Source organism: Cervus canadensis, chromosome 11, assembly GCF_019320065.1.
Source record: "Cervus canadensis isolate Bull #8, Minnesota chromosome 11, ASM1932006v1, whole genome shotgun sequence".
Taxonomy (NCBI): domain Eukaryota; kingdom Metazoa; phylum Chordata; class Mammalia; order Artiodactyla; family Cervidae; genus Cervus; species Cervus canadensis.
In genome coordinates, this window is record NC_057396.1 from 51,514,974 (window position 1) to 51,528,918 (window position 13,945).

Below are 13,945 nucleotides of genomic sequence, written 5' to 3' on the forward strand. Positions count from 1 at the left end.
CCCTGCCCCGCAGTCAGTAAATCTGGGGCCTCACCATTTTTTAGGATCATTGCAGCTAGGGAGTCTAACTGGGATTGTAGACATTGGAGGGTCCTCGCAGTTTTTTCTATGGATATAGCATTGTCGGTTGAAAGCTGCTGAAATTTATGTAAAGAAGTTCCCTTCAAAAGCTGCTGAAATTTATGTAAAGAAGTTCCCTCAGTGCAGCGCCTGTCAAACCAGCAGTCAGTCCTAATGCCAGAGAAATGGGGGTAAGTACTACCATACGACCATCCTCTGGTGGGATGATACTGGTAAAGGCAAGGAGGTGGTTACTCCAGACCAGATCTATGTGGGGCGTGACATACCCTAGGGAGCAAGTTCCTGATCAAAAAGGTGACAGGGATAACATGAGTTTGCCGAAGTGGAACAGGATATCCATCTGCCTTACAAGTGGAACATGGTATAATGGAACAGGGGTGGTCCTTTAGCAGCTGGGAGGAGATCATCACTGCATTTGCTGCAAAACCAGCAGCAGTGAGGGCATTTTGTTCAGTTTCCCACCATAGAGTTAGGTTTTCAGGGGTGGGGACCCCAACAATGGAATAACAGAGGTCAGAGTTGGCTTGTCCAATTTAGAAACTAGGATGATCAGGTATGGTTTTTTGGTCATCCAGGACAGAATATGGATTTTCCAAACTGGTTAACAGCATTCAAGGAGAGCCTCATGCTCAGGGATAGGTATAGCGTGTCAGTTCTGCCGGAACTTGTAGTTCCCAGACTTTGGGCTAAATCATAATACCCTAAAGCAATTTCTAGATCCCGGTTTTCTCCATCAGTTCTAACAGTAAAGGTTACCCCACATCATGAGTTGTCTAGATTTCTCATAGACACCCCTGTTCGGGAGTCACTTTTGAGACAGATAGGGAAGGTTACTTGGGGGTTGTTAGTCAAGAGAGAAGATAAGGGCTTGGCTGGGATTGCAAATGTTATCATGGGAGTAAATACATACAGCTGTTGCTGATACCAAAGCATGAAGTTTTCTTCCCCTTTTACCCAAAAGGCCAAACCACGACCAAGATGTGGTGCATTGGGTGATAGCATGTAGCTGGGCTGGAAGGGTGGGCCATTGATACCCTGGGATAGGTTGCACATAATCCCCAACTTATGCTGCTAATGCAGATCCAGCAAGGGGTAGTTAGGTTGAGTCAAGAAGCAGTGTGGTTTGCAAGCATATAAGCATCATTAAGGGAGGGATAAATAGCTGTGCAGGGAGGCATGATCAGGAAGAGGAGGAACATCATAGGATGATTTACTTATCTGAGAGAGATTTGATGGGGTTCTGCCTGAACAAGAGTTTGGGGTCTTCAACAGGTTCACAGGAATAGTTGTCCTCTGGTTTCAGAGTCTCAGTCCCCACCTCTCCCTCCTGTAAGCCATGGGGTTTTATTCTAGGATTGTGGACCCAGGCAGATAGACCTTTTACTTTTACAGCAGTTGAGGTTACTAGAACAACCTGATATGGTCCTGTCCATTTCTCAGACAGCTAGCTTGGACTCCCTTTCTCTTGCCAAGTCTTTACTAATACTTGGTCCCCTGACTCTGCTTGGGGATTTTTCACACCCTCCTGTGGTCTAGGGAGGATCTGTTCTCCATATCGTCAGGATTCTTGTTGAAACCTTCCCAGGTCAATTATATGTTTTAGGAGTGCATTGGTGTCCTCATCAAAAAATTATAAGTTAAGAATGAGCATCCATATTTCATAAGGGCTTAATAATAGTGGTCATTTGGGGGCTTCCCATAACCTCATGAGAGCAATGGGTAGGATGTGGATCCATGTATTAAGTGTTTCTTGACATAGTTTGGCCAGAGCCCTTTTAAGAGACTTGAGGCCACCAGGATGAGTGGAGGCGGTATTTGATTCCTAAGCCTGTGGCCAGGTTCTGGGATATCACGGCTATAAATGAGGGCCCATTGTTTCTCTGAAGTGATTGAGGCAGCCCAAACCTAGGCGCTATCTCCTTCAGCAGAGCTTTACAGACTTCGGTAGCTCTCTGTGTCCTAGTAGGGAATACTTTAATTCATCCTGTGAATATGTCAACAAAGACTAGCAAGTAAGAGAACACTTGGGTCTTTGGCATGGATGTAAAATCCACCTGCCAGTCCTCCCCTGGGTATGATCCCCAATGTTGGACAAGTTTAATTAGAGAGGGTGGCAAGGGTCTGGTTTTTGGATTATTTCTTAGGCAGATATCACAAATCTGTGTGACATGCCGAACAACCTTAGCCAACTGGGATAGAGTATGGTTTTGAGCAAGGTTTCCAGATTATCTCTTCCAAAATGGTACTTTTATGTAGGGAGTTAGTAATTTTCCAAACCTGAGAGTCAGGGAGTATTATTTGGGCCTGATCAGTCTGGAACCACCCATGTGACCAAAGCTCCCAGCCCCACTCAGGATATCGGGAATGTTCCTCGGGGAGTCAGGGTTTCCTCGGGGAAGAGGGGCAGATAGCAGTGACGGGTAGCTTCCCTAGTGGCTCATTTTGACTCCTGATCAGCTTTCCTGTTTACCTGGGCCTCCTTTTCTTGTCCCTTTTGGGGACCCTTGCAGTGGATGATAGCTAATTTAGCAGGAAGTTTGACCACCTCCTGGAGCCTGAGAATGAGCTCTTTGTGTTTAATAGAGTTTCAAGTACTGAGCATCCCTCTTTCCTTCCAAATTGCTGCATGGGCGTGCAGGATGAGGAAAGCATACTTAAAGTCTGTCTACACATTAATCCTTTTTCCTTCCCCTAATTCCAAAGCTCTTGTCAGGGCAAAAGGTTAAGCTTTCTGAGCTGAGGTGCCTGGGGGAAGAGACCCATTTTCTCTAGTTTCTTCTAGGCTCACTACAACACATCCTGCTTGCCTCTCTCCTTTTTCTACAAAACTGCTGCCATCTGTGTACCATTCTTCTGGGTCAGATAAAGGTGTCTCAGGTCAGGGCGAGAAGGGTATAAGTTGTCTATGATTTGCATGCATTGGTAATCAAAGGGGAACCATGGGGATCTGGCATTAAGGTGGCTGAATTTAAAGTCTGACAGACCCTTAATTTTATTTCTGTAGTGTCAAGGAGGAGGGCTTGATATTGAGGGAGCCTTCCCCCTGTCATCCATCTATCCCCTTTAGTTTCCAAGATTGTTTGCTCCTGGTGAGGCATATACACTGTGGTGGGCTGACCCAGGGTCAGCTTAGATGCCTCTTTAACCATGAGAGCTGTGGCCGCTACTGCCTGGAGGCAAATGGGCCACCCTCTGGCCACCTTGTCTAGTTTTGAGAGGTAAGCCACGGGTTGTAATACAGCCCCCATCATTTGCCCTAACATCCCAAGAGTAGTTCCTACCCTTTCAGAGACATACAGCCCAAAAGGCTTTTCCATGTTCGGGAGGCCTAAAGCTGGGTTTAGGCCAGTGTGATAGACTCTTTCAGGGCATTAAAGGCAACCTTGCAGGTCTCGTCCCAGTCAAGTGGCTCTTCCTCTTTCCCTCTTAATTTTTCAAATAGGGGTCAGGCCAGATTCCCATAACCAGGGATCCAGATCTGGCAAAACCCAGTCATTCCTAAAAATCCCCTAAGCTGTTTTTTTGTTTGGGGTTATGGGGTATTTAAGATGAGGGATTTCCTCTGGGGGTCGAGCATTCTTTTCCCCTCTTCTGTAATTATAAATCCAAGGTATCTTATGTGTGTTAAACTAATCTGAGCTTTTTGGGGGATACTCAATAACCTTTTTCATAGAGGAAATTTAAAGTTTTAATAGTATCCATTTGAGAGCTGGTAAAATCTGGGCTAGCTATGAGAAAGTCATCTACATCCTGTATTAGATTGCTGTTTGTTAAGGTTAATTCCCTTAGTTCTCTCCCCAAGGAAGTCCCAAAAATATGAGGGCTGTCCCCAAACCCTTGTGGTAGTCGAGTCCAGCAAAGTTGTATGACCTCCCTTGTTCCCAGACCCCGCCACTCAAAGGCAAAGAGCTTTTGGGATTCCAGGTGGAGAGGAATGCAAAAAAAAGCATTCTTAAGATCCAAGACTGAGAAGTACTTAGCATTTCCTGGGACTTGGGATAGGAGGGTATACGGGTTCAGGACTGTGGGGTGGATGGGGACCACAGCTTCATTAACCACTCTTAGATCCTGGACCAATCGATGAGATCCTTCGGTTTCTTAACAGGCAAGATTGAAGTGTTACAGGGAGACTCACAGGTAATTAGAATTCCAGTATTTCAGTATCTGTTAACTAATGGTCTAAGACCCTCAAGAGCTTCTGGCTTTAAGGGATATTGTCTTTTCCAGGGGTAGGGAGCGTTTGGCCTCAGGAGAATCTTCACTGGTGGAACATGTATGACTAGACCAAGGCTGGAGGCATCCCACACCTGGGGAATGATCTCATCTGAGAAAGGAAAGGACTCCTCCTTTTCTATGTCTGACGGCATATACTCAGACACCAGACAAAGGAAACTATCAGTCTCTAGCTTTCCCCAAGTCACTCTGGTCTGGAGGAGGCAAAGAAGGTCTCTCCCCAGTAGGGAAGCGGGGCAACCGGGGATGTATAAGAAGGGGTGGGCCACTTGCCAGTTGCCCACCTTACAATGGAGGGGCTTAGTAAAAATTTTGCTTTGGGGTTTTCCATCTACCCCTGTCACCATTTTAGTCAGGGAGTCTAAAGGTCCTAATCAGAAAGAGGGAACAGAGGAGGCAGCCCCCCATGTTCAAGAGAAAGTTCACATCCTTACCTCCTATTTATAGAGTCACCCAAGGATCAAGAGAAGTGATCTGGATCTCACCATTCGCGGGGGTTTCTTGAGCTGCTAGGCATCATCAGCCCCAGTCGCTCAGGACTAACACAAAGGGAGCAGATGTAGGGGTCTTCATACGCCTTCCCTTAAGGCAATATGGACACTCCCCTTTCCAATGCCCATCCTCTCTGCAGTAGACACACTGGGTACGTCTCAGCCGCAGTGGATTTCTAAGATCCTTTTTTCTTCATTGTTCTCCCCATGACTCTCACACAGTGGTAGGATGAATCAAGGCCAAGATTTTAGCCTGTTGTCAGGCTAAGGCTTGGGTCTGCCTCTCTATCCTCCTAGCCTTTCAGGCTTCCTTTTGCTCCCTTTTGATTTCCTCCTCCCGGTCTCTATTCAAAAACACCCTATTTGCCTCCTCCACCAAATCAGAGGTTGAGGTCTCTGGTCCTTTTCCTAGTTTTTGCAATTTTCTCCTTATGTCTGGGACTGCCTGGGTTATGAAGGAATGGGCCAGCAGAACTCTTCTTTCCATACTTTGTAGATCTGCCTGGATAAAGTTTTTAAAGGCCTCTGTGAGCCTTCCCAAAAAAAGAGCTGGATTTTAATCCTCTCCCTGTATAACCTCTTTTATCTTATTATAATTAATGACCTTCTGGACACCCCAGGTCCTTCCCTGTAGTAGGCAGGTAGTGAGGTATCTTAAGAATTCCTTTCCTGTCCTTGTATTGGGATCCAAATTTGGCTCTGCAGAGGAGACTGCCTCTTCTGCAGGGGGCCGGATTGACCTCCACCCGCTGTCTCATCAGACACTTTGCTAGCCTGATTTAGGATTCTGGCTTTTTCTTCGTTATTACAACATTGGGTGAGGATGACCATTATATCCTTCCAGATGAGGGAGAAGTTAAGGCTAAGATGCTCAAATTCGTCTTAAACCTTTGGGGGTTCTCATAATATGAACCCAATTGTTTCCTACATTGGGTAATGTCTTGCATAGAAAAAGGAACATGAACATGCATAGTTCTCCCCTCCCCATCTGGTACCTCTCTTAGGGGGCAGATTTTTTCTGAGGGTGACGTTTCCTTCTGTAGAGGACAAAGCTTGCTTCCTGATCATAATTCCATGGGGGAAGCTACATACGGAGGTGGAGCTGAAGCAACTGTAAGTGACTTCCCTTCAGGTTCTGTGACTTCTGGGCTTGTCTGAACTTCCTTTCCCCATGTCCTCTCTGCCCAAGCTGAGGGGGTCAAGAGAAGGTCATGGGGATCTTCTGCTTCGGACCTTGCCAAAATGACTTTGCAAGAGCATTTATCAGGGTCTTCAAGCTTACATTTTCGCCTTTTCTCAGAATTCTGGTAGAGGACCATAAGGGCCTGGACATAGGGAATCTCCTTGTATTTATTCTCACATTTGCAGTATAGATTGAGCTGCAAAATGGTATTGAATCCAAGTGACCCAGACTGGGACCATTTTCCCCCTCCTCCCAGGGAGTAAGTAGGCCAGTATGAGTACAATATTTGATAAGTTTTTTCCTTTTTAGTCCTTCCCATTGGTATCTCTCCCAGTGGGTCAAAAGACAACCCAGCGGGGTGTCTAAAGGGAAGTTAGGCTTATTTCCCATTTTGACGATGGTATAGTTTATATCCCATTCCCAGAGGACCAGTACTGGGGTCAGTTCAGTTCAGTCACTCAGTCGTGTCCAACTCTTTGTGACCCGTGAACTGCAGCATGCCAGGCCTCCCTGCCCATCACCAACTCCCAGAGTTTACCCAAACTCATGTCCAGTCAGTGATGCCATCCAACCATCTCATCCTCTGTCGTCCCCCCCTCCTCCTGCCCTCAATCTTTCCCAGCATTAGGGTCTTTTCCAATGAGTCAGCTCTTCACATCAGGTGGCCAAAGTATTGGAGTTTCAGCTTCAACATCAGTCCTTCCAATGAATATTCAGGACTGATTTTCTTTAGGATGGACTGGTTGGATCTCCTTGCAGTCCAAGGGACTCTCAAGCGTCTTCTCCAAAATCACAGTTCAGAAGCATTAATTCTTCTGCTCAGCTTTCTTAAGTCCAACTCTCACATCCATACATGACTACTGGAAAAACCATAGCCTTCGACTAGACAAACCTTTGTTGACAAAGTAATGTCTCTGCTTTTTTAATATGCTGTCTAGGTTGGTCATAACTTTCCTTCCAAGGAGCAAGCGTCTTTTTAATTTCATGGCTGCAATCACCATCTACAGTGATTTTGGATCCCAGAAAATAAAGTCTGTCACTATTTCCACTGTTTCCCCATCTATTTGCCATGAATGAGGATGATCTTAGTTTTCTGAATGTTGAGCTTTAAGCCAAAACTTTTTCACTCTCCACTATCACTTTCACCAAGAAGCTTTTTAGTTCCTTTTTGCTTTCTGCCATAATGGTGGTATCATTGGCATATCTGAGCTTACTATATTTCTCCCGGCAATCTTGATTCAGCTTGTGCTTCATCCAGCCCAGCATTTCTCATGATGTACTCTGCATTTAAGTTAAATAAGCAAGGTGATATTATACAGCCTTGATGTACTCCTTTTCCTATTTGGAACCAGTCTGTTGTTCATGTCCAGTTCTAACTGTTGCTTCCTGACCTGCATACAGGTTTCTCAAGAGGCAGGTCAGGTGGTCTGGTATTCTCATCTCTTTCAGAATTTTCCACAGTTTATTGTGTCCACAGAGTAAGCTTTGGGGGTAGTCAAGAAGCAGAATGATTTTTTCTGGAACTCTCTTGCTTTTTTAGTCAGCAGATGTTGGCAATTTGATCTCTGGTTCCTCTGCCTTTTCTAAAACCAGCTTGAACATCTGCAAGTTCACGATTCACATATTGCTGAAGCCTGGCTTGGAGAATTTTGAGCACTACTTTACTAGGGTGTGAGATGAGTGCAATTGTGCGGCAGTTTGAACTTTCTTTGGGATTGCCTTTCTTTGGGATTGAAATGAAAACTGACCTTTTCCAGTCCTGTGGCCACTGCTGAGTTTTCCAAATTTGTTGGCATATTGAGTACAGCACTTTCACAGCATCATCTTTTAGGATTTGAAATAGCTCAACTGGAATTCCACTTATCTAGACCTTTAGCAAATACAGAACGATGGTAGCCTTCCCACTGCACTTCTCCACAAGGTGGTTCCAGGGTGTATTTGTCAGAATGAAATATTTTATACATTTGAGACATTACTCACTTCTTAGTTGGATGTAACCATAGGATTTGTGTTTAAATATTTACACAATAAAGCATTTTTTTATACCAGTTTTACTAGATTGACAACAGCCTGCCACAAAGTGCCAAAGACTTTGGAGAAAATTACATGATTTTGTTTTCATTATAGAGGAAATTCCATTACCTACTATAAAGTCCAAAATTCTACTTGCATTCAGCTTTTGAGCTGACTTCCAGAGAGGCGCTCATTTTACCATTTTTTTTCTCTCATGCCATATAAAATATGTCATGTAGTAATTGTCGAGGAACTAATAAACTATCATGGTCAGGCACACTTTTTTTTAAAAGCAGAAGTTCAATATCTTTTCCACAGTTAGTACTTGTTTCTTTTGGCTCTTTTAGGGCTAAATTGGTTAATATCAATTAATAAGTGAATTATTTTAAGGAATAGATACTAGGTTGGTGCTAATGTAATTGCAGTTTCAGACCGTGATAAATTTTAAATCATTATAACTAAGTTCAAACACATCTTTATTACTCAAAATGGGAACCATTACAATCAACACATTTTTGCCAACAAGAAATATGTTTGCTTATTCCTGTAGCATAAAAATCCATGCTTCAGGATTTGACGAACTCTCGGGAAGCATTTTCTGCCTCCGGCTGGTTGTAAGAACATTTTCTCTGCAAAAAGTTATCAAGATGCTTGAATAAGTGGTAGTCAGTTGGTGCGAGATCAAGTGTGTTATGGTCTTCTGACAGACCGGAATCTGGGCACAGGAGGTGACGAAAAGAAGGCAAAGAAAAGGGGGACCCAAGTCTCTAGTGGAACAAGGGTACTTTATTCATGGCAGTGTGTGCTTATATATTGTAACACAAGGAAGCTTTAGGCAAAAAAATGAAGTTAAGTAAAAAACACTGAAACCAGACACATAACAACAGTAACTAAGGGAATAACAGTAGTCATAGGGCCATGACAACAGTAAATAGGGGAATAACAATCGTCACAGGACCAGAAGATAATCCATGTATTGGAAATAGGAACATGACTAAGTAGTTTTACCGAAAAGTAAACAGTTACTTAAAGGAATCCATGTATGCGTTCTGCCTCATGACCTCAGTCCTGAGAACTGCATGCAGCTCTGCTCATTCCTGTTTTCCAGCAACAGATAAGGAACAGAGGGCCCTTGAGAAACAGAAAATAACATATAGGATTCCTTAAAATTAAACGTTCCCTGACAATTCTCCCTTTTTTATTATTTTTGTGAAAAAGGCCCTGACCAATTGAGTTTGTTTAGTGTGAACAATTTATGTTGAAAGGCATCAGTATACAACAAATATAATTACCAGGACAATTACCAATGTTACAGCATCAGACCCAATACTATGAGTAATACTTTGGAGCCATCTTTGAGGGTCTAGCCCAGATAATTGATCAGCTAGCTATTCAGCTAAAGTTTCCAAATTATTGGAAGAGGGCAGACTTTTAGAGAATGTTTCAAAGATTTTCTTTTGCAGTAATTGTATATTTAGGGAAGCATTATCATGTATGTCTTGTAAGTGAAATTTAATTTGTTCTCAATTGTAAGCACTATAGTTGAACCGAACAGGAGTGATACAAAATTGTGTAGAATTCCAATCACATTTTAGTATTACTTGTTTTTGTAAATCTATTAATTGATCTCTGACCCATTGGATGGCTGTTTTTAGTTCCTGTATTTTATCTTGAATTTCCTCATCTGAGCCTGAGTGGCCCATATAATATGAGCATCTTTGGTCTAATTTTGAATAAAGTTTTGTGTTTGAATTTAGGTTTGTAAAGCAGTGCCTGTGACAGTGGCAGTAGTGTAAATGGCTATTAATCCCAAAATGCCAAGAATTAACCATCCAATGAATCATTTAGATCACCAGAGTAATTTAGTGAGTAGCCGGGAGGCAAGTCCTGCCATGGGACCCTCTTTCCATGGGATTCATTTTTCAAAGAAACAGGAATTAAGTATACATTTTGTAATCTATACAAGTCACAAAATGTAGAGTCTTATTAAATTGTAAGTTCTCTATAGCTATAACAAAATGAAGAGGAACACAAGCTTGGATAAAATATGAATGATTATAATGAAAGGAATAGTTACTATGAGTTGAAGAGCAAGCCCAGCAGAGCTATACCAGCCAAAGTCAAGCCTATCAGGGACCAGTGGTTGAAGCGCTCCTGGCCCTTTTGGCTCTCAGTTGCTGTATTGTTTTTGTAGAGTTTCACGAAAGTGTCCCAGCTGCAGTCCTCCTGGATCCAAGGCTCTAGGTGGTCATTTAGGTAAGTGGCCATCCAAGTTGTGATTTGACTCACCAATATTTGCATCTCCTTGTCTATGCTTTCTATGCATAGTGTCCCACCGAAGGGAAAAAAGGCCATAATGTGACCCCAGTTTACCCCGTCCCGCAAGAGTTCATACATTACCTGTTCAAAGCTCTGATATGCTGTCCCTGGGGTGACGTGGAGCTGGGACGTCAGGTCGCTGAATGTCTGTTGGTACCTCAGTTCAAACTCATTGTCTGTCTCCCTCAGGGTTTGCTTTACTGTTGACATGGGGATCACTTTCTGGGCGTCCAAGCTTCTGCTGTGGCCAGTGGCTCCATTCACCGCAGGGCTATCTGCCAGGTGCCAAGATGGGTTGTCATTGATGACATTGCTGCTGCTAAGTCGCTTCAGTCGTGTCTGACTCTATGCGACCCCATAGATGGCAGCCCACCAGGCTCCTCTGTCCCTGGGATTCTCCAGGCAAGAACACTGGAGTGGGTTGCCATTTCCTTCTCCAGTGCATGAAAGTGAAAAGTGAAAGCGAAGTTGCTCAGTCGTGTCCGACTCTTCACGACCCCATGGACTGTAGCCTACCAGGCTCCTCCATCCATGGGATTTTCCAGAAAGAGTACTGGAGTGGGTTGCCAATTGATGACATTGGGGGTTTCCATATCTGCTTCTGTCCCTTCTGAGGCCTCAGTTCTGTTCTCTTCCACATCATTAAATTGACTCCAGCTGTATCCTTTCTGGGAAAGCTTGTAAGAGAGAAAGCAACCACCAGCTCTCAGTTGCTCTGAGATATTTTTACAATAAGGATGGGTTCCACCAGTCTATTGTCTAAAATATCTGTAGTAAAAAGGGGGCTATGTATATAGGTCCAATAAGTATGATTAATTAATTCAGCTTGAGTGGGGGAAGCAAAAGCAAGCAAAGCAAGCATAGCAACAAAAATATTTTCCGGATTCCGAGGCATTCCCTGTTGAGAAACCAGATTTTTAGCTTGATTAGTAAGGGTTTTTGTTTATCCCTAGGTAAGGAGATCATAAGGTCGATGACGTTGAGGGTGGCTTTTCTTGGCGATTTTTAGAGTCGCCATGGCTTGTATTGGAATTTTTTCTTCCCCAGGAATTTGCCCGTTTTCTCTCTATTTTGAACACCAGATGCTCCCCTGAGGTGGATCTTTCGAAGAGGAAGCCAATTGATTTCGTTGGAGCTATCTGGAGAAATACAAGCATACCCCTTTCCCTATGAGATTAATTTCCTAGATTTCCATTGTTTAGTTAGCCTGTCTTGATACCAAACGGGCAGAGGAAGAGAAGTGTCTTTCAATTCTTAGAACTGTTTTTCTGCTTATGTCAAGATAACTCCTTGTGGTAAGTTTTTAAAAATTTAAAACAAATAAAGCCGTATTAACAATAGTTATAGGATTAAAGAATATCTTGTGTTTGGAATCTAGTAAAGTCTGCTCTGGATAGAGAAGATAGAATTGTTCCTGTGTATTCCTACTTTTAAAATTTTTTTATTTGTAGTTTCAGTGTGTGAAATGGGGGAAGGTTGGTCCCTAATAATAGACTGTAATTCAAGAAAAAGTTGTTGACTAATAGATTGATTAGAATTTATGGTAGAAGTTTTTATTTTTTTTATTACAAAAACTGAATATGAGGAGTCAGAAATTATATTGATAGGGTAAGGATGTAGGTGAATAACCTGAATAAGAGCATATAATTCATTTTGTTGAGCAGAATGAAATTTAGTATAAAAGACTATATTCTTTGAGAGACCAAAATGAGGCTTTGGTGTTTTTAGTCCCATCTATATAGAAAACATCAGCTTGAGGTATAGGTTGTGATGTAACAATGTGAGAGATAATAAATTCAGTACTTTTTAAGAAATTTTAAAGTTCATTAGAGGGATAATGAAATGAAATTTCTCTAAAATAGTCTGAGAAGGCTTTTTGGAAATCGGTAGAAGTTTGTAATGCATTTTCAAATTAAGCTTTATTAATAGGCAATATAATTTGATGAGGATAGGAGCCAATTAAAGTCTTGTTTTATTTTTTATTGATAATTATTAGAGCAATCAAATCAAGATAGGGCTTAAGTGACTTTGTCTCTTTAAAATGGTTATATATCCATTTTATTGGGTGTTCTTGCTGAGCAAGAAGTCTTGTGGGAGAATGGAGAGAGGGGAGTATAAACAACTCTAAAGACAATTCAAGTCTAATATGAGTAAGAAATTGTTTTTGTATAATTCATTTTGTATTAAACAGTTTTTTTGTGTGTCTCTTGTGAAAGTGAATGAGGGCTATTTAAATCAGAATGTCCTTTTAAAGTATTAAATAGACTAGTCAGTTGATAATTTGCAATACCTAAAGAGGGTCTAATCCAGTTTATATTGTCTAAAAGTTTTTGAAAATCATTCAAGGTTGATAATTTATCAACATTAATCTGTGTTAGTTGGGGAGTAACATGTTGTCTATTAACAATAGATCTTAAGTAATTGTAAGGTCTAGAGGTTTGAATCTTTTCAGGAACAATGATTAATCTAGAGTCTTTTAAGCATTGTTGAGCTACGTCAGACATTTGTTGAGTTTTTAAAACAGATGGAGCAGAAAACAATATATCATCTATATAATGAACAACAAGAAAGTTAGAAAATTGTTTTCTCACAGGTTCAAAGGCTTTGGCTACATAATATTGACATATGGTGGGAAAATTTATCATTTTTTGAGGCAATATAGTCTATTGATATCATTTATGAGGCCCAATATGATTAGGAAAAGGAAGAGAGAAGGCAAATCTTTCTAGGTCTAGAAGGTATAAAGGTATAGTAAAAAAGCAATCTTGTAAATCTATAAAAATAATGTCAGTTTTGAGGAATAATGGTAGGTAATGGAATTTTTGGTTGCAATGTACCCATAGGTTTTATAGATGTGTTAACTTTTTGAAGATTTGTTAAAAGATGCCATTTGTCAGATTTTTTTTTTTTTTTACAAAAATGGGAGAATTTCAAGGAGAACAAGATTCCTTAATATGTTTTAATTTCAAATGTGTATCGAAAAGTTTTTTAGTAGCTTCTAGTTTTTCTTTTGTAAGGGGCCATTGTTCTGTCCAAATAGGCTTGTCACCTTTTCAAGTTATTTTAATAATTGCATTGTTTGTTAAGTCAGTGGCCCCAAGGAAAAATGTGGAATATGTATTTAAGTTTGTCATTGCATAAATAAATCTCCTTTTATTAAATTAAGAGGTGCCTCTATCATGTAGGGTCATAATGTTGTAGGCTGGCCTTTTGGTCCCTCATATGGATATATTTGGACATTTTGATAAACCTCTTGTATTTTGGTTTGAGAAACTCCTGCAATTTGGCAAGAAATTTTCTGTATAGGCCAAGATTTGGGCCATAAATGTTCGGAAATAATAGTAATATCAGATCTAGTATCAAGGAGACCAGAAATTTTTTTGCCATTAATTTTGATATATTTGGTTGGGTATATTCACATATTATTGATGTCTGTACATCATTAGAGGAGTTAATAGAAATGTAAGATAAAGGAAGTAATTGAGCAATTTTGTTTCCCTTTTTGAATTGCCATAATATCTGAGATGACATCATAATTGGAATCTCTCTCTTATAATTTGAATCAGTTACTCTAGGGTGAACAGTATTGACCAAATAAAAGACCAAAGGTTTGTGGGGGTAGGGG

The 13,945-nt window shown here is 41.4% G+C and overlaps 1 protein-coding gene across 1 annotated transcript; it reads right to left on the reverse strand.

The window, feature by feature from the left end:
• Nucleotides 1–9,967: 9,967 nt before the first annotated feature.
• On the reverse strand, nucleotides 9,968–10,960 carry LOC122449331 (bcl-2-like protein 1). The gene is made up of 2 exons (XM_043480851.1): nucleotides 10,888–10,960; nucleotides 9,968–10,661 (listed from the first exon to the last, which is right to left on the reverse strand). The coding sequence occupies exons 1-2, from the start codon at nucleotides 10,958–10,960 to the stop codon at nucleotides 10,078–10,080; spliced, it is 657 nt and encodes a 218-aa protein (XP_043336786.1). The 3' UTR covers nucleotides 9,968–10,077.
• Between the last annotated feature and the right edge of the window lie 2,985 nt (nucleotides 10,961–13,945).